This window comes from Geotrypetes seraphini, chromosome 2, assembly GCF_902459505.1.
Source record: "Geotrypetes seraphini chromosome 2, aGeoSer1.1, whole genome shotgun sequence".
NCBI lineage: Eukaryota > Metazoa > Chordata > Amphibia > Gymnophiona > Dermophiidae > Geotrypetes > Geotrypetes seraphini.
The window spans coordinates 118,940,772-118,966,173 of NC_047085.1; the positions used below are offsets into that span (position 1 = coordinate 118,940,772).

The 25,402-nt window shown below is 45.9% G+C and overlaps 1 protein-coding gene across 2 annotated transcripts in view; it reads left to right on the forward strand.

The window, feature by feature from the left end:
- LYPLA1 (lysophospholipase 1) overlaps positions 1 to 25,402 on the forward strand; it is a 160,990-nt gene that overhangs the window by 89,114 nt on the left and 46,474 nt on the right. For both annotated transcript variants that reach the window (XR_004538334.1, XM_033933657.1), the window contains exon 6: positions 21,325 to 21,398. Coding sequence is in view for 1 of the 2 variants with exons in the window: in XM_033933657.1 (XP_033789548.1) it covers positions 21,325 to 21,398 (74 nt within the window). In the remaining variant the exon portion in view is untranslated. The remainder of the gene's footprint in view (positions 1 to 21,324; positions 21,399 to 25,402) is intronic.

A 25,402-nucleotide genomic window follows, 5' to 3' on the forward strand; every position in this document is an offset into this window, starting at 1 on the left:
TTTTCCATGAAGCTGAGAAGCTGTGTCTTCAGTTATCTCTACAACGCATTGAACTTTTATCCTTTTTCTTAATTTCCTTCATAATTTGTTGTTTTTATCCTGTTCCAGTATTTTACTCGACTTTGGTTCATTATATTTTCCATTTTTCTGCCTTTGGGCCACTTTGGGCTCTTGTTTCTCCCTGGAGCATTGCTTTTGGCGTTTTAGTTACTTGAGCTCCCTGGACCATTGAGCCCTTTGATTTTGCATTGGCTATTTTTTTCTCCATGGCGCAAAAAATGTTCTCGATGTAATCGGACCATTTCAGGCTCTAATCCACATAATTGGTGTATCCATTATCTGTCCTGAACGTTGAGACATTAACTGTGTCCTCTTACTCTGTATGCAAAAGAGGTCACTGAAAGCCTGAAAACTTCAGTTTGAAAAACTTTTTGATATTATATTGCCATCGACATTGATCATGGCATGGAACTCGGAACCAGACACTCAGCCTTATAAGACTTGGCACCAAGTGCATCAATACCGCATCCAGAGCATCGAGCGTTGAGAGCCTTACAAAGACAAATTTCTATATCATCTTCATCTATGCCTTTAGCAATGGGAGATGTGGCACATAAGAAAAATAAGAAGCACAAATATTCTTCCCCTTCTAGGCATACCATTGCGTCCTCCCAAGTGTCAACTTCTTGATGCACAGTAAGCATCGACACACCGAGGATCATTCTCCTTCCATCCAGATTGTCTCCTAGCAGGAGTACCTCAGTATTGTCTCCCATATCCAGACAATCAATACAAAGACAGCTTCCATGCTGATGTCTGTTCCGGTGCTACTATCTGCTCTGTCCTATCATCTCCTGGTTCTCATACTTGCCCTTATCCATAAATGGCCAATCCTTACAAGATTCCATAGTTTTTTCTGTTGTTCTGTTGTTGGCAGCATGTCCAGTTGTTTTTCTGTGTTGTTCTGTGTCGGATTCAATCCCAGGTTGATGTTCAGTACATTCCTAAGACTTGACACTTATAGTATGTATGCAGGCTTGTTATTCCGTCTGTACCAAGAGCTGCACCTGCAACTTTCACATATTCTTGATCACATGGTTTTTCCAGCACAGCCTTAGCCTGTTTTTGGTAAGCAAGCTAAAAGTCTAAGTTCAAATACAGGACAGGCCTGTATATAAAATCTTGACATCAGTGGTTAATAAGAGTTCCATTTCATGGGGGACAGAGGACCCATCCTCAATCCCCTTTTGGCAGGTCTGAGGCCTAGAGGCCGAGGTGCCTGCCACCATGGCATGGGTCGTCATGGTGGTAGAAGTCTTCGTAGATGATTCTTTTGATGAGATGATGGTACACAGTTAGAAAAAGGTCAGCCTAATATGCTCAACAAAAGCAGTGAGCAATAGGCCTCCAAGCCTGTAGCCTATCTTTGAAAACCAGGAAGTGATAAAGGACCAAAGCCCTTCTAACTATAAACCTCCCTAACGACCCTTAATTAACAGTTTAGCAAAGGTGTAACCATGTTTACCTATTGTCTAATAGAGTGGTACCTTGGTTTACGAGCATAATTCGTTCCAGAAGCATGCTCGTAATCCAAAGTACTCGTATATCAAAGCACATGTCCCCATAAGCCACAATGTAAACTGAAACAATTCGTTCCACAATCAAGGTTTACTATGGTGGCCCAGGGGTGGCCTGTCTGTGGGCTGCAACCCTTGCAGCGTGGTGGTTTCCTTTCCCCGGGGTCCCCGTGCGGCTCTCCTCCTCCCTCTTCAGCGATGCCTTTGCCGTTAACCAGCGCCTCCCGGCTTCCGATTCAAGCCGGCCATCCTCCAGACGCATGCGCAGGACCTCTGCACTCTCCTGTCAAGCCGGCGCCGCTCCAATAACACGCACACCACGTACAAGCAGCGATTGGCTGGCCCAGAACGTCCTCTCAGACATCAGAATTGACGTTAGAAAGAAGACTTCCTGTCGGCTTTAGCAGCAGTGGCAGGGCGGTAAGAGAAGGGGACCCGGGGAAAGGAAGGAGGGAGGGACAGGAAATGATCACCTGTCCCATTGTCCCCGAGCACAGCTTTGGAAAGGAGGTTTTGAAACAGACCCATGGTCACTTTAATCTTGCCGGCCCTGCGCGGATATTTCCTGCGGTCCGGCGGATGAAGAACAGTGATCTACATCATTGGTAAGCTGCTTAGTAGGAATAGAGTATACATGGGAGAGCATAAATTGGTTGTAGATTTAAGAAGCTTAAAACAGCAGGGCAGACAACGTGGAATTAAGAGAACAATAATACAGATAACAGCTAGAAACAGTAAGAGTGGTCTAAGGGCACCTATGTTAGAAAACCAAGAATCAAACCATCTGGCTACATTGAGACCATTCCAAGTTTGGACAGGGACGTGCACAATTTTGCGCATTCAGTCTGTAATTTTTTCAATTACCTTTCCAGTATCATCGATCTCAAGACAACAATTGGACAAATTAAACTTCCCACAAACACCACCTTTTGCAGCTATCAAATAATCCAAGGCCAATCTGTTTTGATATATTGCTGTACACATTTTAGTATTTTGTTGAGCTAATAGGTTCAGGGCTAGTGCTGCATCATTGGTAATAATCTCTACAACTGCTTGTAGAGATTATAAGGCGGTTGAGGTTATAAATAGGGGTACGAGACCCCCACGAGTTTCAAGTTTATTTAAAATTTCTTATACCGCCTAATCAAACCTTCTAGGCGGTGTACAAAAATATTAAAACCATCTACTGACTAAAATACAGTTTAAAAAAACACACAACAACATTAGGACAAATACCAGCTTTTAAGGACTAATAAACTGGTTCTCAAAATTCCTCCGCTCTCGTTCTTACACTGTCAACATGAATGGCACTTCATCCTCCCCCTGGAAACCGAACTGTGGAGTCCCGCAAGGCTCTCCCCTATCTCCTATCCTTTTCAACATCTATATGTCCTCCCTCAAACTCCTCCATCTATTCCCCCTTGAAACAATTTTCACTTATGCTGATGACATCCTCGTCCTACTCGAGACCGATTCGAACCTCATCAACCTGTCTAAAAACATATCCTCTTGTATAATGAACCTACAATCCTGGGCCCACACTGTGCAAATGAAACTGAACAAGTCCAAAACAAGACTTCTTTGGCTCAGCCCAAAATTAGACCAACTACCCACCTCCATCCCACTACCTTCTGGCTCCACTCTGCAGCTTGAGTTCTCGAGCAATGTTCTGGGCGTCATCATTGATTCCACATTGTCCTTCAATGACCACCTCCAAATGCTTTTTCAGCCTTCATATGCTGAGGAAAGTTAGATCCTGCTTCCATCAAAAACATTTTACCCTCCTTGTCCAATCCATCATCCTTTCCAGATTAGACTATTGCAACTCTATCTACTTAAGCCTAACTAAGAAAAACCTTCATAGACTTCAGAGGATTCAGAATGCCGCAGCCAAGCTCATCTTCGCTAAAAGTAAATTTGACCATATGTCTCCGCTCCTGTCCAAGCTTCACTGGCTTTCGATAATCGCCAGTGAAGCTTAAATGCGCCTGTCTAGCTTTCAAAATCCTACACGGTATCCTCCCTCCCTTTATCCCTCTTTCTTGGAATTCTTCAAACCCTAATACCACCAGACCCTCCCACAAATTAAAACTATTCTTCCCCTCGCTAAAAGGCATTTCCCATACAGGAAAGCTAGGGACCTCCCTTCCCTTCAAAATCACTGAGCTCTGGAACAACCTTACCTCCCCTCTTCGGAATTTGAGCTCTCTCCAAGTTTTCCGCAAACATCTGAAAACCTGGCTTTTCTCAAAAATGTAAGCCTCTCTCCAACTTTGGTATCCCAAGTCCTCAAAAAACTCTTCATATCTGGCATCCCAAGTCCTCTAAATATTCTTCATACTTCGACCTCTAACCCTTTATTGTAGTTCCTTCCTATTTCATCTCCTGTAAACCGTGCCGAGTTCTACGAACGTGGAGAAGATGCGGTATACAAACCTAAGGATTAGATTAGATTAGATTAGAAACTAACAAAAAAATTAACGAACAGAGACAAGCGGGGAAGGGGGCTGGAACTACAATATGTAAAGAAAAAGAGAACGAGCTATCCTCGACCCAGGTAGCAGGGCCATAGCACTGAATTATTCGTTCTGGGGGCCATTCATTAGTCCAAAAGTTATTCATCATGAAATAAGGATTTGTTTTTAATTACAGTATGAATCATGAGGTATATTCATGCAATGTTTTTTGGTAAATGAATACCATTAAACTATTCATAATGTCACAGTCAATCCAGAAGATATTTTCATACCTTTAACTCAAGTCTTTCTGTCTAATGATTTAAATCGATTTGATTTAAGTTAAATCTACCCTGTCAAACAATCAGCCCTTGAACTGGTTACCAGACAACTAAGTAATTACATTACATGCCAATAGCTCATATTCCAAGTTTTGTTTTTCTTTAAGTTGTTGAAAGGAGTATATTTACAGATACACACACCCAAGCAGGTTTAACTGGAATAATTAGATAAGTAGATTAACTTTCATACGCTGAGAGATTGGAAAAACTAGGACTCTTTTCCCTTGAGAAGAGGAGACTTAGAGGGGATATGTTAGAGACTTACAAGATTATGAAGGGCATAGAGAGGGACAGATTCTTCAAACTTTCGAAAAATAAAAGAGCAAGAGGGCATTCGGAAAAATTGAAAGGGGACAGATTCAAAACGAATGCTAGGAAGTTATTCTTTACCCAACGTGTGGTGGACACCTGGAATGCGCATCCAGAGGACGTAATAGGGCAGAGCATGGTACTGGGGTTCAAGAAAGGATTGGACAATTTCCTGCTGGAAAAGGGGATAGAGGGGTATAGATAGAGGATTACTGCACAGGTCCTGGACCTGTTGGGCCGCTGCGTGAGCGGACTGCTGGGCAAGATGGACCTCAGGTCTGACCCAGTGGAGGCACTGCTTATGTTCTTATGTTTTTTATTTTGTTATATCTTGGGCTTACAAGTAAAATCAATAGCCAGTCAGAAACCCATATAAATTAGTCATCCTATTCTTGGCTAACTCTGAGATTAAAGAAATCTCTCACCAAGGCATCTATTTCTCTCCTAAAGCCAATAGCAAAGAATATTTAAATCAATGCTTCAAAAAATCTGAAGCGGTTAACTTCAGAATCTTGTCTATCTTGTGTGTGTGTCATACACAGGAATGATACTATATTACCGTATTTTCACGCAAATAACGCGCACCCGTATAAAACGCGCACACGGGTATAGCGCGCAGAAATCACGATGATATGTACAAAAACTTTGGTATACCGCGCTCACGGGTATACCGCGCATGCTGCCCGACGCTCCTTTCGCCCGCCCTGACTTTCCGTGCGCTGTCCCGACTCTCCGTTCACCCCCCCTGACTTCCGTGCACTGTCCCCCCTTGAAGGTCTGTCCCCATCCTGAAAGCCTGATGCCCCCCCCGACGTCCGATACATCCCTCCCCCCCGAAGGACCGCCGACTCCCCAACAATATCGGGCCAGGAGGGAGCCCAAATCCTCCTGGCCACGGCGACCCCCTAACCCCACCCCGCACTACATTACGGGCAGGAGGGATCCCAGGCCCTCCTGCCCTCGACGCAAACCCCCCTCCCCCCAACGACCGCCCCCCCCCAAGAACCTCCGACCGCCCCCCAGCCGACCCGCGACCCCCCTGGCGACCCCCACGACCCCCCCACCCCCCTACCTTTGGTAGTTGGGCCAGAAGGGAGCCCAAACCCTCCTGGCCACGGCGACCCCCTAACCCCACCCCGCACTACATTACGGGCAGGAGGGATCCCAGGCCCTCCTGCCCTCGACGCAAACCCCCCTCCCCCCCAACGACCGCCCCCCCCAAAAACCTCCGACCGCCCCCTCAGCCGACCCGCGACCCCCCTGGCGACCCCCACGACCCCCCCACCCCCCTTCCCCGTACCTTTGGTAGTTGGCCGGACAGACGGGAGCCAAACCCGCCTGTCCGGCAGGCAGCCAACGAAGGAATGAGGCCGGATTGGCCCATCCATCCTAAAGCTCCGCCTACTGGTGGGGCCTAAGGCGCGTGGGCCAGTCAGAATAGGCCCTGGAGCCTTAGGTCCCACCTGGGGGCGCGGCCTGAGGCACAGGTGGGACCTAAGGCTCCAGGGCCTATTCTGATTGGCCCACGCGCCTTAGGCCCCACCAGTAGGCGGAGCTTTAGGATGGATGGGCCAATCCGGCCTCATTCCTTCGTTGGCTGCCTGCCGGACAGGCGGGTTTGGCTCCCGTCTGTCCGGCCAACTACCAAAGGTACGGGGAAGGGGGGTGGGGGGGTCGTGGGGGTCGCCAGGGGGGTCGCGGGTCGGCTGAGGGGGCGGTCGGAGGTTCTTGGGGGGGGCGGTCGTTGGGGGGGAGGGGGGTTTGCGTCGAGGGCAGGAGGGCCTGGGATCCCTCCTGCCCGTAATGTAGTGCGGGGTGGGGTTAGGGGGTCGCCGTGGCCAGGAGGGTTTGGGCTCCCTTCTGGCCCGATATTGTCGGGAAGTCGGCGGTCCTTCGGGGTGGGGGTGCGAGTGGTCCTGCCGGGGGGGGGGATGTATCGGACGTCGGGGAGTCGGCCGGGCAAGAGGGCTTGGGCTCCCTCTTGCTCCGATCGTGGATGCGGGTGCGGGTGGGAGCGCGTGCGAGCGGTCGTTCGGGGTGGGGGTGCGAGCGGTCTGGCCAGGAGGGTTTGGGCTCCCTTCTGGCCCGATATTGTCGGGAAGTCGGCGGTCCTTCGGGGTGGGGGTGCGAGTGGTCCTGCCGGGGGGGGATGTATCGGACGTCGGGGAGTCGGCCGGGCAAGAGGGCTTGGGCTCCCTCTTGCTCCGATCGTGGATGCGGGTGCGGGTGGGAGCGCGTGCGAGCGGTCGTTCGGGGTGGGGGTGTGAGCGGTCCTGCTGGGGGGGTGAATCGGGCGTCGGGCGGGGTGGGAACTATGTTTTAAAACTTTTGTATACCGCGCTCACGCATATAACGCGCGAGGGGTATGTGCGGTAGGTAAAAACGCGTATAACGCGCGCGTTATATGCGTGAAAATACGGTAGTCTTTTTAGACACATAGATGGCTTCCATATGTGCAGATCCTGAAGCTTTTGCCTTTGTTCCAGAGTTGGCTGGTATTCAGGCATCAGGGCTGCCCATCATATGTCTGCCAATATGTACTCCTGGGGGAATTCTGCACAATGTAGAATTTGTGCTATAATCCCCTCCTACATACTGCACACAGAACTACATGCTTCTAGCACATTATACTACACAGGGCCCAAAGCAGCACAGCAATCAATATGTCTAAGCCCCCTGTTACCAAACTCATTCTGAGCTCTCCCCTTCTCCTGGTGCATACTACCTAGTTTGTCCTGTTCATTTATTCTGGGCCTCCTCCATCCATGGTGCTAACTCAAGCAGTGGAGAGAGTGGATGTATGTCAGACTACATCTAGCTCAGTGGTCTCAAACTCAAACCCTTTGCAGGGCCACATTTTGGATTTGTAGGTACTTGGAGGGCCTCAGAAAAAATAGTTTTTTGGTTTATTTATTGCCCGCCCTTATCCAGGGCGAGTTACATGTTAACATTCAAAATAAAATGTAACATTTATCATACAAAACACATCAAGACTAATACTATAACAACTACATACATACATACATATACAATCAGATTGCATAAAACATACTAACCAATCCTATCCTACATCAAAATGTAAAATACATAAGGCACACAAGATGCCTCAATGAAAAACATCTATATGCCAAATGAGAAAACTAGACCATTGAAAACCTCCGTGACCAGCACTCAGCCCTCAGTCATTACTCCTACCCCCTCAGCCAAACTCAGTTAATGTCTTAAACTCTGTATAGTTTATAAATCTTTCCTTTTGGCTAAGTCTTAATAATAATATTGCAATTTATAGCTAAAGAGACATATGATCAAGAAACTATTTTATTTTACTTTTGTGATTATGATAAACATACTGAGGGCCTCAAAATAGCACCTGGCGGGCCGCGAGTTTGAGACCACTGATCTAGCTCATTTGAAGTAACAGGATATCAGTCCTTTAAAAAAAATCACCGTATCCTAGTCTAGGAGGTGACTTCCATAGTAGTAACATACAAAACTGAAGTGGCTCTGCTTTAAAACATATATATTGGAGCTCCCATAAATGCTTAATGGAGCATTCTGGAAAGCTCTTCAGTTATTCTTCAGCTCCCAAGCTTTTTTGAATGATGTTGCCCATTTATGAGGACTGGTATCTTTCTGTCCTCAGAATACTTTTAGAGCATCTTCACTTTTTCCACAAAGCATGAGTCCTGATAAGTGGGTTAAGCCCCATTAACCACAAATGTCTCAGAATGAAATAAATACTTAAGTGTTCTGTACTGCCTCTCTTCATTTTTTCCTTCTGTAGTGAACCGGATGGTGTCTTTCTGATCTGCTTTGAGAAGTTTTTAAAATTATTTTTTAATCTTTTTTTTTTTTTAATCCGATTTTGAGGCTTGTGGTGCTCAAGAGGTCCCCAGTGGCCCTGGGGCAGCTTTGTCTGGGAGAGGTCATAGACCCTCTGAAGAGCTGTCTGCTGCTGGCAGGGCAACTGTAAAGGAACCTGTCCAGCCATCTTGCACTACCAGTCAAGAAGCTCTGAGATCATTCCCCTTGGAGTAAAACTTGCCCCTGATTTATCCAGGAAGACTTTGAGTTCCAGCTGCGTTTTCCTACCCCTGTTGTGGCGAGCAGGTTTGTGGGGGTGTGAGACTAGCGTTGGCCCGACTGGCAGCCAGAAGATTGAAAGGTCCTGGATTGAGGATTTACCTGTTTGAATCAAGGGTTTTCTCCACTAGAGCTGAAAGCAGGCTATAGCACCAACACAGCACAGTGAGTATGGCTATTACAGCCTATGGGAAAATCGGGGGGTGGGGGGGTTCCTCTAAATGTCAATTTTGGAGGTTTCTTGTGATAGATATAGGGTCCCCCACCTCCAAAATCCCCTTCTCTGAAGCTGTTTGTAACTTGCTATAGCTTTCCCGGGCCATTTTTGGTTTTCTTTGGGGTTTTTTCTTACACCAGAATGCTGCCGCAGTGGCCTTCTTGTATTTCCCGATTTTGATTAAAAAGCCTCTGTCTGCCTCCAAACACCTCAATTTTGCTTAAAATCAATTATTATAAACTCCTCAGACCTTTCTACCCCTATATCATGCTAGGTTTGTGCTGGATGATCAGCTGAGGAGTGTCTTGTGTTCCACATTCTGTAGCGAACTTGAGGGGGCGGGTGGGGTGGGGACCATGGTCTTAGCCCCCTCTGGTGGCTCTAGGGTGAGCAAGTTGATTCCCTGAAGGGATCCTTTGGGCTTCCTATTCAGGGTTTACCCCTGATTTTGGGAGTCTTGTGTGGACAGCTTATTTAAATTGTCAGGGTATGTCTGTGCCCACGAAAGGCACACCAGAGTCTGCCCAAGAGGGTCTGGCCTCTCATAGCGTGCCTCCCCTAGAGAAGGCTTCTGATTTGGAACCAGAAGACCAGTCAGAGAAGGACTGGGAAGACTGGGGGTTGGAATCCATGCCTTTACTGCCCCAGAGTGAATATTCACGTTTAGGAGATTTTGAGGTCTTGAGCAGAGGCCACTTGTCAGGAGATGGTGGTGCCCTTGATCAAGGGGGAGAACCTGTCAGTGTACCACCTCTTCAAGCTGACAGCATTGCTGTTATCCCAGGACAAGCAGGCAGCATATTCTTGACTGATGGGTGAAGGCACCGACGGAGCCCCGGTACGGACAATTTTAGAGTGATTGCACTCTAAGAACTTAGAAAGTTCTAGTTAGGCCACACCGCGCGTGCGCGAGTGCCTTCCCGCCCGACGAAGGCGCGCGGTCCCCAGTTTCTTAGTTTCCGCGGAGCTAAGAAGACGCGTGTTTCCAACGGCTGTTGGACTCTCTTTTTTCGCCTTCCCGCTCGCGTAATTTTTTTCTAGTGAATTTATTCACTTTTTGTTATTTTCTTATTTTCTTAAAAAAAAAAAAAAAGTCTATTTTTTGGATTTTTTCGGTCGGTCCCGGCAGGGCCTGTTGGCACCATCGAAGCCTCGGGCTTCGATTTTGCTACTGCTGTTTTTCTCTTCATGCCCCCTTCACCGGGTTTTAAGAAGTGTCAGCGGTGTGCACGCCCTATTTCCTTATCCGACCCGCACAAGTGGTGCCTTCAGTGTTTGGTTCCGGACCATAGGGCAGAAACGTGCACCTGCTGTAGTTCTCTTCAACAGAGAACTTTGAAGAACCGCCAAATTCAGCAGCGGATTCTGTTCGGTGCCGCGATGGAAGTTCCACCGGCGTCGACTCCGGCGACTTCCTCCACATCGGCACCGGTGGTTTCGACACCGCAAGAGGTCTCTTCGGTGTCGCATCATTCAGGTAAGCTGGCTAAGAAGCCATCCCCTTCTGTCCTTGGCCCGCCAGTCGAACAAGCAGTGAGCCAAGTCCTGCAGACTGCGCGCCGGCCCCGCAAACGCTCCGCTCCCATAGAAGTCACTGCCTCTTCATCGGCATCGACTTCGCCTGAGCGTTGAGCGGCACCGCAGGTACCGAGCAAGAAAAAAGCGGTACCGGTGCCATCGGGACCGTCTCTGGATGAGCGTATAGCCTCCATCCTTCAGGTCCAGCTTAAGGAGCAATTACAACACCTGCTCCCGGCTCTGCTAACTCCGAACCTTCCGGTGTCGGTACCCACTGAGCCTGCGGTACCGATAGTCGACCAGCCTATGTTATCGGCATCAACGCTATCGGCACCGCTTAAATCTGCCTCTTCCATTTCCATGCCTGTGTTATCGACGTACGGCTCACTCGGCCTCTGATCCGGTACCGCTCTCTGACACCCGTGTTACAGTCACCGGGTACGGTGTCGATGCGTTCAGGAAAATCGGTGCGCAAAACCAAGCATATCGAATCCTCTACTCCTTTGTCTCAGGTCCGTCTCCCATCGGTACGGGACCCTGATTTATGGGATGACTCCGATGATCCCCTCGGTACCGAGGAGGATTTTTCATCGGATGAGGCAGGATCCTGCTAGTAAGCCAGAGCACTCTTCCTTCACTAAATTTCTGAGGGAGATGTCAGACACCCTTTCTCTCCCCTTGGAGTCTGATTCTAAAAAGTCAAAAGCGTTCCTAGAGGCTTTGGACTTTGACCAACCTCCCAAAGAATTTTTAAAGTTACCACTTCATGATATCTTACGGGAAACTTTTTACAAAAATTTGGAAACTCCTCTTACTATTCCAGGAGCTCCAAGAAAATTGGAATCACTTTATAAGGTTATTCCTATCCCAGGGTTTGACAAACCTCAGCTTCCACATGAATCTCTGCTGGTGGAGTCAACCCTCAAAAAATCTGCAGGCTCTAGTGTATATGCCTCTGTCCCTCCTGGCAGAGAAGGCAAGGCCATGGATAAATTTGGTAAACGACTCTACCAAAATGCTATGTTGGCCAACCGTTCAGGTAACTATGCGTTTCACTTTTCCTTTTACCTGAAACATCTTATCCAGCAGATGGCCTCTTTTGAAAAATATATTCCTGACCGCAAGCTTTCTGCTTTTCAACAATGCACTGCCAGTCTCTTGCAACTCAGGAAGTTTATGGTCCGTTCCATCTATGACACTTTTGAACTGACCTCCCGAGCTACTACTATGGCTGTAGCGATGAGACGATTGGCATGGCTTCGCGTCTCAGACCTTGATGTGAACCACCAGGACCGCCTAGCCAATGCTCCCTGCCTGGGTGATGAGCTGTTTGGAGAATCTCTAGATTCCACCACTCAGAAGCTTTCTGCTCATGAGACGAGGTGGGATACTTTATTAAAAACCAAAAAGAATCCCCCTCCTCCTCGTCCTTTCAGGCAGCAGACGTCCTATCAGAGGCGTTTTTCTGCTTGGCCGATTCAGCCTCATCCTCCTCAGCCTCGGAGGCAAAGGTAGCAACAACAACAGGCTCGCCAACAACAGCCGCCTGCCATGAAGCCTGTTGCTCAGCCTAAACCGACTCAGCCCTTTTGACTCGCTTCTCCAGGGCATTGCCAGTCTTCCTCCCTCATGTCCTCTTCCGCAACCTATAGGAGGTCGACTACACATTTTTCTAACTCGATGGGAAGTTATCACCACCGACCAGTGGGTGCGCTCTATCATAGCCCACGGCTACTCCCTCAATTTTCAGACTCCTCTCAATCCCTCCTTCTTCTCAACGCCATCGAAGAAGTTCCTCAAGATCAGAGAGGTCAGGGATTTTACTCCCGGTACTTTCTAGTTCCCAAAAAGACCGGAGACCTCAGACCTATATTAGATCTCAGAGATCTCAACAAATGCTTGGTCAAGGAGAAGTTCAAAATGCTCTCTCTTGCCACCCTCTACCCTCTCCTCTCTCAGGGCGACTGGCTATGCTCCTTCGATCTAAAAGAGGCTTACACACATATTCCTATCCATCTGGCGTCCAGGCAATATCTACGCTTTCTCATCAATCAAAACCATTATCAGTACAAGGTGCTACCCTTCGGTCTGGCCTCCTCTCCCGGGATATTCACCAATGATTGTAGTAGCGGCCTATCTCCGCTCTCACAATTTTCAAGTCTTCCCATACTTGGACGACTGGCTGATCAAGGCTCACTCTCCTCAGGCGGTTCTGCTTGCCACCAGCTAGACCATTCACTTCCTTCGCCTATTGGGTTTCGAAATCAATCTACCCAAGTCGCACCTCATTCCAACCCAGCGACTTCAATTCATTGGAGCCATTCTGGACACTGTTCTGATGCGGGCGTTCCTTCCATCCAACCGCCTTCAGACCATCCTTCATCTCTGTCGACAGGTGTTTCAACAGATTACCATTTCTGCGAATCACATGATGGTGCTATTGGGGCACATGGCTTCCACAGTACATGTCACCCCCTTCGCACGTCTCCACCTGCGTACTCCTCAATGGACCTTAGCGAACCAGTGGCCCAAGCAACGGATCCTTGTTCACAACACATATCTGTGACCTCGTCTCTTCGACAGTCGCTTCTTTGGTGGTTGACATCTTCAAATCTATCCAGAGGTCTGCTGTTCCATCTACCTCCTCATCAACTAGTCGTCACCACAGATTCCTCCCCCTATGCCTGGGGAGCTCACTTGAACGAGTTCCAAACTCAGGGGTTTTGGACTACTCAGGAAAAGAAACACCACATCAATTTCCTGGAACTCCGAGCGATGTTTTATGCCCTCAAGGCATTTCAACATCTTCTCTTTCCTCAAGTACTACTCATTTGCACAGACAATCAAGTTGCAATGTACTACATCAACAAACAGGGAGGGACGGGCTCTCGCCTGTTATGTCAGGAAGCCCAACGGATTTGTTCTTGGGCCACAGCTCGTCACTTATTCCTGAAGGCTGTCTACATTCAAGAGGAACAGAATTCCTTAGCGGACAATCTCAGCAGAATTCTCCAACCTCACGAATGGACTCTCGATCCCACGACTCTTCAGTCCATTTTCGCTCAATGGGGCACTCCTCAAGTGGACCTTTTTGCAGCTCCTCACAATAATCAGCTGCCCCTGTTTTGCTCCAGACTCTCCTCTCCTCACCGTCTGGCGCCCGATGCATTTCTCCTGGATTGGACCAATCTCTTCCTATATGCATTTCCCCCTCTACCGCTCCTGCTGCGGACTTTGTTCAAGCTCAAGAGGGAACGAGCCACCATGATTCTCATCGCTCCACGGTGGCCCAGGCAACATTGGTTCTCCCTTCTACTTCAACTCAGTTACAGGGAACCCATACTTCTTCCACTGTTTCCTTCTCTGCTTACTCAGCATCAGCAGACACTACTGCATCCCAACTTACAGTCTCTGCACCTGACAGCTTGGTTTCTCTCGGGCTGACTTCGGCTCATTCACTCTTTTCTCAGCCTGTCCGTTCTATCATTGATGCTTCCAGGAAACCGGCCACTCTTCAGTGTTATCAACAGAAGTGGTCTCGGTTTTCTTCCTGGTGCCTCTTACATCACCATAATCCCATGTCTCTAGCAGTGGGACTGGTGTTGGACTATCTTCTTTCCTTGTCTGACTCTGGCCTCAAATCCACTTCTATCAGAGTTCATCTTAGTGCCATTGCTGCCTTTCATGAGCCAATTCATAGAAAACCCCTCTCGGCTCATCCTTTGGTTTCTAGATTCATGAGGGGCCTTTTCAAGGTGAAACCACCTCTCAAACCCCCTCCTGTGGTTTGGGATCTCAATGTGGTTCTTTCCGCTTTAATGAAGCCTCCTTTTGAACCTCTGGCCACAGCACATTTCAAATTTCTCACTTGGAAAGTGGTCTTCCTAATAGCTCTCACTTCTGCCAGGAGAGTCAGTGAATTACATGCACTAGTGGCCGATCCACCTTTCACTGTTTTTCACCATGATAAGGTGGTTCTCCGTACACATCCAAAGTTTCTCCCTAAGGTTGTGTCTGACTTTCATCTTAATCAGTCCATTGTCCTACCTGTATTTTTTCCAAAGCCTCATTCTCATCCAGGTGAACAGGCTTTGCATACCTTGGACTGTAAACGTGCTTTGGCTTACTATCTTGACCGCACAAAATCTCACAGATCATCTCCTCAACTGTTTTTGTCTTTTGATCCTAATAAGTTGGGTCATCCTGTATCTAAACGCACCCTATCCAATTAGCTTGCTGCTTGCGTTTCATTCTGTTATGCTCAGTCGGGCCTGACACTGGAAGGTTCTGTCACGGGCCACAAAGTTAGAGCTATGGCAGCATCTGTAGCTTTCCTCCGTTCCACTCCTATTGAGGAAAGCTGCAAGGCTGCTACTTGGTCCTCAGTTCATACTTTCACATCGCATTATTGTCTGGATGCATTCTCCAGACGAGATGGACACTTCGGCCAATCTGTTTTACAAAATTTGTTTTCCTAATGGCCAACCTTCCCTCCATCCCTCTTTTTGTTAGCTTGGAGGTCACCCATCAGTCAAGAATATGCTGCCTGCTTGTCCTGGGATAAAGCACAGTTACTTACCGTAACAGGTGTTATCCAGGGACAGCAGGCAGATATTCTTGCGTCCTTCCCACCTCCCCGGGTTGGCTTCTTAGCTGGCTTATCCTAACTGGGGACCGCGCGCCTTCTTCGGGCGGGAAGGCACTTGCGCACGCACACGCGCGGTGCGGCCTAACTAGAACTTTCTAAGTTCTTAGAGTGCAATCACTCTAAAATTGTCCGTACCGGGGCTCCGTCGGTGCCGTCACCCATCAGTCAAGAATATCAGCCTGCTGTCCCTGGATAACACCTGTTACGGTAAGTAACTGTGCTTTATTACGCATTCCCTGAGGAAATTAAATCTGGAGGCTCCTCAGACCTCAGCTACACAGTGCTCTATTATGAGTAGCTCTAAGATTCAGTCTGCATTTTTTCCAGTGCATTCTGATATTTTGCTAGTCAAGGAGCATTGGGAGACTCCAGAGGATTTCTTGCGGGTAGCTAAGGCAATGTCAAAGCTGTATCTCATGGCTCCTGAAATCCTGTTTATTCAGACTAAGGTAGATTCCTTGGTAGCACAGGTTACCAAACATACTTTCCTGTCTAGTGAGAGATGTGTCATTTTAAAGGATGCACAGAATTGCAGGGTAGATGATGTCTTCAAAGACAGTTTGAGGCCTTCAACTTGGGAATCAAGAAGGCTGTGGCACACACTTGCCATATCAGAATGCATCAGACTCCCTTGTCAGATGACAACGTATATTCCTAGCTGGTAATGGTGATGGTTGACTATGTAGCAGATGCTCTGAATGATATAATTAGTCATGAGCAAGGTTTCTGCTTATGTCTTCTCCGCTTGTAGAATACTTTGGATTAGACAATGGGCTGGAGATTCAGCTTCTAAAGCAACGTTAAACAGGCTTCTTTTTGAGGGACAAATGCTGTTTGGTAAGGCATTAGATGACCTTATGGCTAGTTTGTCAGATTGTCGCCTTAAAACATTGCCTGACAGCAGACCATGAGCACCTAGAGCAGTGGTTCCCAACCCTGTCCTGGAGGGACCACCAGCCAGTCAGGTTTTCAGGATAGCCCTAATAAATATGCATGAAGCAGATTTGCATGCTTGTCACCTCCCATTATATGCAAAGCTCGCATGCATATTCATTAGGACTATCCTGAAAACTCAAATGTCTGGTGGTCCTCTAGGACAGAATTGGGAGCCAGCCCTAGAGAGGTCAGGTTGAGCTCATTTTTGAGGCTCTCGGTGATTTCATCAGTATTTGGGAAGAGTCTCTACTCAGAATCATATCAAGGATCTAGACAGAGATATAAAAGCACTAGGCAACCTCAATCCTCTGGTTCTCGCACCACAGCAACTTCCAAAAATCCCAATGATGCCTAGTCAGTTGCCCTGCTTCTTCAGATAGGTGGGAGGTTGTCGGCTTATGGGGAGGCTTGGAAGCTGAGTTGCTTAGACTGCTGGGTGCTGGACATCATTTGAGAAGGTTACAAGCTTGAATTTTGTTACCTGCTTCTGGATCTATTTGTGTATTCTATGACTAGTTGGCCAGAGAAAGTCAAATTCTGGACGACGGTGTTTGTTTTGTTATTTTTAAAGATTCCCCTCTTTTATTATTGCTGTACACCGCCTTGAAATTTGTATAAGCGGTATAACAAACTTTTTAATAAACTTGAAACAAGACTCTTAGACATTCAAGTCATAGAGCCAGTGCCTCCCAAAGAATTGGACTTAGGCAGAAACTCTATATACTTCATAGTACCCAAGAAAGACTCAGACGACTAGATACCAATCCTGGATCTAAAGCCATCAATGCAGCACTAAAAGTGTCATGGTTCCGCATGGAGACCGTTCAGTTGATTATTGCAAAAGTGACTCCAGAGGATTTCTTAGCCTCCCTGGATTTAATGGAGGCTTATCTGCATATTTCCTTGTTCCTGGAGAACAAAAAGTATGTGAGATTCCATATTCTGGGGAGACATTTCCAGTTCATCGTGTACTTGGAAAATTGATTGATCAGAGCCCCGTCCAAGTTGGAGGGAGAAAAGGCAGTGGCGAAAGTGGCCTAACTGCTGCAGAGTCTGGGTCGATTTCTGGAAGAGCCACTTAATACCATCCCAGTCCCTAGAGTATTTGGGGATTTGGTTCAATATGATGGAAGGCTGTGTTTTTCTTCCTGATCTACGTAAAATTTTAGACCTCTTGACAATGCCAGCTCCTACAGTGTAGTAATATCTACAAGTATTGGTGTCCATGGCAGCAATCATAGAGGTGGTATCCTGGTTGAAGGTTCATATGTGCCCACTCCAGGACACCCTATTGTCATGCTGGTCCCTGCAGATGGATCCCTTTCAGATGCAACTGGCCTGGATAGGAGGAAGGGTTGCTCCAGCCAGCATCTCTGTCAAGGGGCATGCCCTTCTGGATAGCATTATGGATGATACTGACCACGGATGCCAGTCTTTATGGCTATGGGGCTCATTGCAATGGCTGTCTGGTTCAAGGCCAATGGACTCCCTCTCAGAGGAAATGGTCTGGAACTGAGAACCATATAGTTGGCATTAACAGTTCCTGGGAAGATTCCTGGAAGGAAAAGCTGTCAGTGTTTTCAGACAATACCATATTGGTGGCATAGGTCGACTAGAAAGGAGGCACCAAAAGTGTTGCCTTAAGACAGGAGGCCCAGTTGTTCCATTGGGCAGAAATCCATCTGCTGGCGACCTCTGTGACTTATGTAGCAGGGGTGGAGAATGTACAAGCAGACTTATCTCAGCCAGAAAATTTTGGACCCAGGGGAGTGGTCATTGTCCCAGATAGCCTTTCAATGCATTGTGCAGTGTTGGGGATGGTCAATCTGATGACTTTGGCAGTAAACATGAAAGCAAACTGTTTCTTCAGCTGAAGATCTAAGTCCAGAAGTGCCACACTGGACACTTTAGTGCATGTATTTCCTCCGTGGCCTATGATAGGCCGGGTTTTCCACAGAATAGCTTTCCACCCAAGTTTGGTAATTCTGGTAGCTCCAAATTGGCTGCAATGGCATTGATACACAAATCTAGTACATCTGTAGAGAGACAAAGGTCTCAAATAACCGGTACATCTAGACTTACTGTCACAGGATCTGGTACCCATTGGAAAATCCAGAATGTTTTGCTCTTACGGCGTGGCTCTTGAGCGCACAGCGTTAGCCCAGAAAGGGTATTTGGAGGAGGTTATTGCCAGGCTCCTTAAAGCTAAAAAGCTGGCAGTGGTTGTAGCATGTTGAAGGCCTGGAAAGCATTTCAACTTTGGTGTGGTAAGGACAACATGGAACCCTTCAAGGCTCTGATTTTGGTAGTCCTATCGTTTCTACAGATTGGACTCAAAGGGTCTAGCAGTTGGGTCTCTCAAGATTCAGATAGCCAGCCTGACATATTTCAGAGCCAGATTGGAAAAGGGTGCTCTGGCTTCTCATCCAGATATAGCCAGATTCTTGAAGGGGGCACTTGGGCAGCATCCTCTGGTAAGACATTTTCTGTTGTGGAACCTTAAGGTATTGCAGGGTCTCAGTAGGGCTTCGTATGACGCGTGTCTGCTGGATCTTATGGTCAAAGCAGTCTTTTTAGGCCTATCACCTCAGCAAGGCGAGTCTCAGATTTGCAGGCATTTTCATGCAGAGAGCCGTTTCTTAAGGTGACAGAAGCTGTTCTTTCCTTCTTGCTGAAGATAGTTTCGATTTTTAATATGAATCGTGAGGTCCAACTGCCTGTATTTCAGGCCACAAGTTCAAAGAAACAGGACTAAATGTTGACGGTATTGGATGTGAGGAGAGTTCTCCTCTGTTTTCTCAGTGGCAAATGACTTTGGACTCTCCGACCGTCTCTTTTTCCTAACTAGTAAGCCCAGACTGGGAAAGCAGCATCTAAGGCATCTATTTCTAGATGGATTTACATGACAAAATCATCTGCATAAGTTGGCTGTGGTAAACAGCCACCATAATTCTTGAGAGTTCATTCCATGTAGCTTCTTCATGTGCGAAGGCCTAGGTGATTCCGCCCGAGGAGATTTGTAGAGCTACAGGGTCCACACTTTATACCTTTAGAAGTACTAGGTTTTGTAGAATGGACATAGCAGCGCAAAAAAACACCACCTTTTGGTCTTCAGTCTTAAGGGGTATGCTCATCTGTCCTGCCCTAGATTCCAGGAACAGCTTTGATACGTCCCACTTGTCAGGACTCGTATGCTTTGTGTAACAGAAGGGAAGTTTAGGTTCTTACCTTGATAACCTTCTTTCTGTCAACACAGCATATGAGTCTGATGTCCCGCCCTGTAAGTATAATTATTTGCCTGCTTAATGACTCGGACAAGTATGTCTGTCCAGAACTTGAGATCTTCTCTTGCCAGTTAGGTGTTATGAATACAATATTATCATTATAAATGCAATGATAAAGGTGAGCTAGTTGATATAGTGTATCTAGATTTCCAGAAAGCTTTTGATAAAGTTCCTCATGAGAGGCTCCTGAGAAAATTAGGAGTCATGGGATAGGAGGCAATGTTCAATTGTGGTTTAAGAATTGGTTATCAGACAGAAAACAAAGGGTAGTATTAAATGGCGATTTTTGTCAGTGGAGGAGGGTAAATAATGGTGTGCTGCAGGGATCAGTACTGGGACCAGTGCTATTTAACTTATTTAAAAATGATCTGGAAATTGGAACTAAGAGTGAGGCGATTTAATTTGCAGATGACACTAAATTGTTCAAGGCTGTTAAAACATATGCTGACTGTGAAAAACTTCAGGGAGTCCTTAGAAAATTGGAAGAATGGGCATCCAAATGGCAGATGAAATTTAAAATGGACAAATGCAAAGTGATGCACATGGGGAAGAATAATCCAAATCATAGTTACCAGATGCTAGGGTCCACCTTGGGGGTCAGCACTCAAGAAAAAGATCTGGGTGTCATCGTGGACAATAACCTGAAACCTTCCACCCAATGTGTGGTGGCAGCCAAGAAAGCAAACAGGATGCTAGGAATTATTAGAAAAGGGATGGTAAACAAGACTAAGAATGTTATAATACCTCTGTATTGCTCAATGGTGCAACCTCACCTTGAGTATTGTGTTCAGTTCTGGTCTCCTTATCTCAAAAAGATATAGCGGCACTAGAAAGGGTTCAAAGAAGAGCAACCAAGATGATAAAGGGGATGGAACTCTTCTCGTATGAAGAAATACTAAAGAGGTTAGGGCTCTTCAGCTTGGAAAAGAGATGGCTGAGGGGGAGATATGATCAAAGTCTACAAAATCCTGAGTGGTGTAGAGCGGGTACAAGTGGATTGATTTATTTATTTTTAACTGCATCAAGATTTACAAAGACTAGGGGACACTCGATGAAGTTACAGAATAATACTTTTAAAACCAATAGGAGAAAATATTTTTTTCATTTAGAGAATAGTTAAGCTCTGGAATGTGTTGCCAGAGGATGTGGTAACAGCAGTTAATGTAGCTGGTTTTAAAAAGGGTTTAGAAAAGTTCCTGGAGGAAAAGTCCATAAACTGCTATTGAGACAGATATGGGAGAAGCCACTGCTTTTCCTGGATTAGGGGCATGGATGCTGCTACTATTTGGGTTTTTGCCAGGTACTAGTGACTTGGATTGACCTCCGTGAAGACGGGATACTGGGCTAGTTGGACCATTGGTCTGATCCAGTAAGGCTATTCTTGTGTTCTTAATTGAGAGTATGCAGACCCCATTAATGTTAGTGCTGGTTGCACTGTGATAGGTGGCTTGGTTGTTTCACTTGGTTTTTTATATCATGTGTTTTGATTAACATTTGTTCATACACTTGTTACAGAACAGAAGTATCTTGTCATGGAAGTTTCCCATACCCTTCTTTATGTTTCCTATTGTAGTGGTTATCGGATTGCTTTAGTAGAAACTGAAGAGAAGCAGTACAGCCCACTGAGGAATGAGGCAGAGCCAAAGAAAAAGTATTTGATTCCTTCTGCAATAATAACTCATGGTTTGGGGGAACTGAACCCATTTGTCAGGACTCATATAATGTGTTAACAGAAAGAGGTTTATCGGGGTAAGTACCTAAACTTCCCATATACTCAGAATTTGTATGCTATTTGACATTATAAAATGCATTAAAAGAGGATTTTTTGTTTGTATTTATTCTACCAACTTGACATTTTTGTTCAGAAATTTAATTATCTTATTTGTAGGTGTTTATGAAATTATTTGTACAAGAAGTTTTATATTTACACCAAATTTAATATGTTTTCTTCATAGTTAAAGCATTGATAGACCAAGAAGTGAAGAATGGCATACCTTCAAACAGAATTATTTTAGGTGGATTTTCTCAGGTAACCCATTAAATAGAAAAGCTGTGTGCAGTGAATTTGGTATAGCCTTTTCTTGATTTCTTTAAAAAAAATACTGTTTGTATTTGGAATGTCTGTATACACATTTCTTTCCTGAACCATTTAACTTACAGCAACCAAGACTGAACTCCAAAACATTTAGGGAAAAAGTGTGAATATAATTTTCTTTTCATATCTGTGTGGTGCAGTGGTTAGAGCTTTAGCTCCAGCACCCTGGGGTTTTGGGTTCAAATCCTGCACTGCTCCTTGTGACCCTGGGCAAGTCATTTAATCCCCCAGTGCCCCAGGCACATTAGATAGAGTGGGAGCCCACCGGGACAGAGAGAGAAAAATGCTTGAGTACCCATAATATACACATACTTACCATATTTAAGTTTCAGAAAGGATACCAATGACCCATTGGGGCTTATTTAAAAAATAAAAGTCTAAAAGATGACATTTAAAGCATATAATCAAAATCTGACCAAAAACCCATCACAGAATGCTAGTCACAGAAAACAAGATGTCTGCATGTAGGCATGACAGGGGCAGTGTATAAAGATGTGTGATTTGGTGCAATAATGGATAGCAAAATGATTTGTTTGGGCATCATAAAGCGCGTCCAGACTTAGACCTACTTTAAAAACAAATAAGGTGAGCAACAAATTGTCTTTAAGACCCAAAGCGAATTGGTTGTGTTGGAGATAGGAAAACAAGAAGTGAGCGTTTGTCTGAAGAGAGTTGCTTAGTGCTGCATTGCCTGTCTATGTCTCTGTCTGAACCTTCACCTATCCAGCCCTGCTCCTGACATCTCAACCCATACCTGACAGACCCTTACCACCCCATTCCCCCATCCCCTACTTGTCTCTCATCCATCGTTCCTCTCCCAGTCAGTCACCATGCTCTGGATCACTGTGCTGATTGTGTCACCTGTGTGTATCCAGAACTTGTGAGGAGGTAGTGTGCCTGAGTGAATACTGTGGTTGCTGTGTCTGTCTGAGGATTATGTGCTGGGGCTAGGTGAGCGAGTGCCTGGGTGTTGTCTGTCTGGGGTGGTGAGCATTATGTGTGGTAGGTGAAGGAGCACACAGTGGTGTGTATTAATGGGGATAGTGGGGTGCGCCTGTGGTGGTGGGTGATGGATGAGCTGAATGCACTGGTGGCGGTTGAAGCTATGCCACATGAATGTTCAGCTCAAATACTTTAAAATCATAAGTGTTCGTGGCTTGTGCAGATAAGGCAGAGCTTACAGGAATTGGGACAGTGACAAAACTCAAGGGGGCGGAGAAATTGAGTTCCTGCAGGGATGGGGGACAAATTTGTCCCCAATTAATTCTCTAGTTCCAGGTATATGGTGCAGCAAGATAGAAGGGCCTCTGTTGATGGCTGGTTTGGCATCTGCCTCATTTGGCAGGTGGTGCAGTGCTGGAGGTGTGTAGGGTATGGGTGGGTGCTCAGTAGGGGGCTGGGTGTCCTCCACAGGTGTAGTAAGGTCCTGCATATCTGTGCATAGCCCCAGCAGCTGGCATCAGATGTGTTCATATGACTTGCACAACCCCTCCCATCTGCACTGTTGCCTGAAGGAATTGGCACTGCTGCTCAGTTAGTTCTCTGTGGATGTCCACCTTCTGGTGCAGGATATGCAGCTTCTTTCTACTGCCTGTAGTCAGCCAGATTCAGATTGTGGACTAAGAGTTCTAGCAAATCAAAAAAAGAAGGAACCAAATCTCCACGAGAATGAGAAAATAAAAGTGAAGAAGACGGACTGGTGAAACCGGGGAAATATTTCTTCTAAAAGATCTTTATTGATACAAGTCTGTTTGACCTGACACAATCTGTGTTTTGGCTCAATGAGCCTGCATCAGGGTAGGGGGTCAGTGGACCATTTTCTACAATGAAATGTATTCATTGTCAAAATAAATAAATATGATATTGGTTATATTATTAAACAATGATAACATAAAAATATGAAATCTTTTGTAAATTTAAATAGTAAACTTTTTTTTAAATAGTAATAATAAGCGAGAGGTTAAGAGAAGCATTAAAATGGTAATCATAATTGAAAGAAACAAAGTATCAAATTTTAATAAATGAATATAATTGTAAAACAATAATTAAAAATTGTCTATTAAGAAATAAATAATAAAATGATACAAAAATGTAAGAGAGAAAACAAAAACAATAAGACAATGTTTGCAATAAACTAATAATAGCTTTGTTTATATCCCATCATACCTTTCAGTTCAAGACGGTTTACAACAAGAGAGGCTGCAGGAATGCAGCGAAGTTATATCATGAACATGAAGTAGGAGTAAACAAACAGGCGTGTAACATAATTATAAATAACAGGAGGTAGGAGCATGCAGGTAGATGTAGAGGTCTGTAACATCTAGGAATAGATATTGCAATATATCAAACTCTTGGAAGAAAACTTGTAGCTGGGGGGGAAAAATACACACATACAGTAAATGTCTTATGATAGACCTGGGTCAGGCGGATAAGCTGCTCTCTGTTGCTGGGACTCCTCCATCCAGGCTGGCCTCCCTCATTGGCCTCATTTCAGGTTTATTTAAAATTTTATATCCCACTTATTAAATATCTAAGCGGTGTACAAAATTATAAAAATTTAAAATAAATTTGGGGTGTCAAATACAGACTCTCAGACTTACAATATCATACAATATCTGAGAACTGGGGGGATGGTTGGCTTACCCCCCATTACAGCTGCTGCTGCCTCCTCTTCTGTAAATGTTCCATAGAGCTCTTGCCCATTCTTGGTGCCTGGCTCACCTCCAGTTACTGAGGGATTCTCTGCCCCTGTATCACCTATAGGTCACTATAGGTGGGGTGGGGAGGAACAGACGCTGAAGGGATCTGGGGAAGGTGGGGTGGGGAGGAACAGACGCTGAAGGGAACTGGGGAAGGTGGGGTGGGGAGGAACAGACGCTTAAGGGAACTGGGGAAGGTGGGGTGGGGAGGAATAGACGCTGAAGAGAACTGGGGAAGGTGGGGTGGGGAGGAACAGACCTATAGGTCACTGGTTTCCAGTTGTGGCTCAGAGTTATCTGCATGGGGAAAGGAGAGGAGATGTGGGTCTTCTAACCTGTTTGCTGTTTGGAGCTAATGTGATGTCAACGAATTGCTTCTTTTTTTCGGAGGCTTTTCCTACCCCTTGTCAATGATTGAATCCAGATTAGTTGGTGGGATTTTGTACAATTTTGGTGTATCTCTAACATTCCACATTTCATCCCTCTCCTCCTCTCTATAACTCTGTTTCTACAAAGAAATGTTTCTCCATGTGTAGCACTATATATCAGTAATCCCCCGAAATTTGCGGGGGTTATGTTCTAGGAGTGACCACAAATTTTGAAAAACCGCAAATATCGGATGCAGTACAAAATGCCTAAATATGCCCCCAAACAAATTTAAATAGAGTAAAATGTGTGTACGCACCAATAATGATGAAGGTATGCACAGCAGAGCAGCAAAGAGGATTTACATCTCCTCGGGTGGCGCTTCTTCAGGCACTTCAGGAGGAATCATATCTTCTGACGGGTTTTCTTCTTTTGCAGTTTTGTGCTGGCTTTCCTTGATAGGTTTGAGGAACATTGTGATGGGAAATTGCTGTTTCTTCATGGTGGCAAGGAGGGTTTTATATGTCTGAATGGAAGCATCGATGCCATTATTAACTTTGAGAGCCCGAAACATATAGGGATCCCATGCTTCAATCATCCCTTGCAACTCCCTTGATGTCTTAATAATCTGGGACAGACATTCCAATGTCAGACCCTGCTCCTCCTCCTCTTGCTTTGGATCTGTGACTTCCCCCTCATCTTCGCTGGCAGACTTCATTAACTCCAACAAATCCTCGTCCGTCAGGGGTTCAGAGTGGGCATCGATGAGATTGTTGATCTTGAGTGATGTCATCAAATCCTTCGCCATCTAATATCTTTGCCAGTCCCACGGCCTTATCGACAGCCTCATGCTGAATTTCTTCTGGTGAGAAG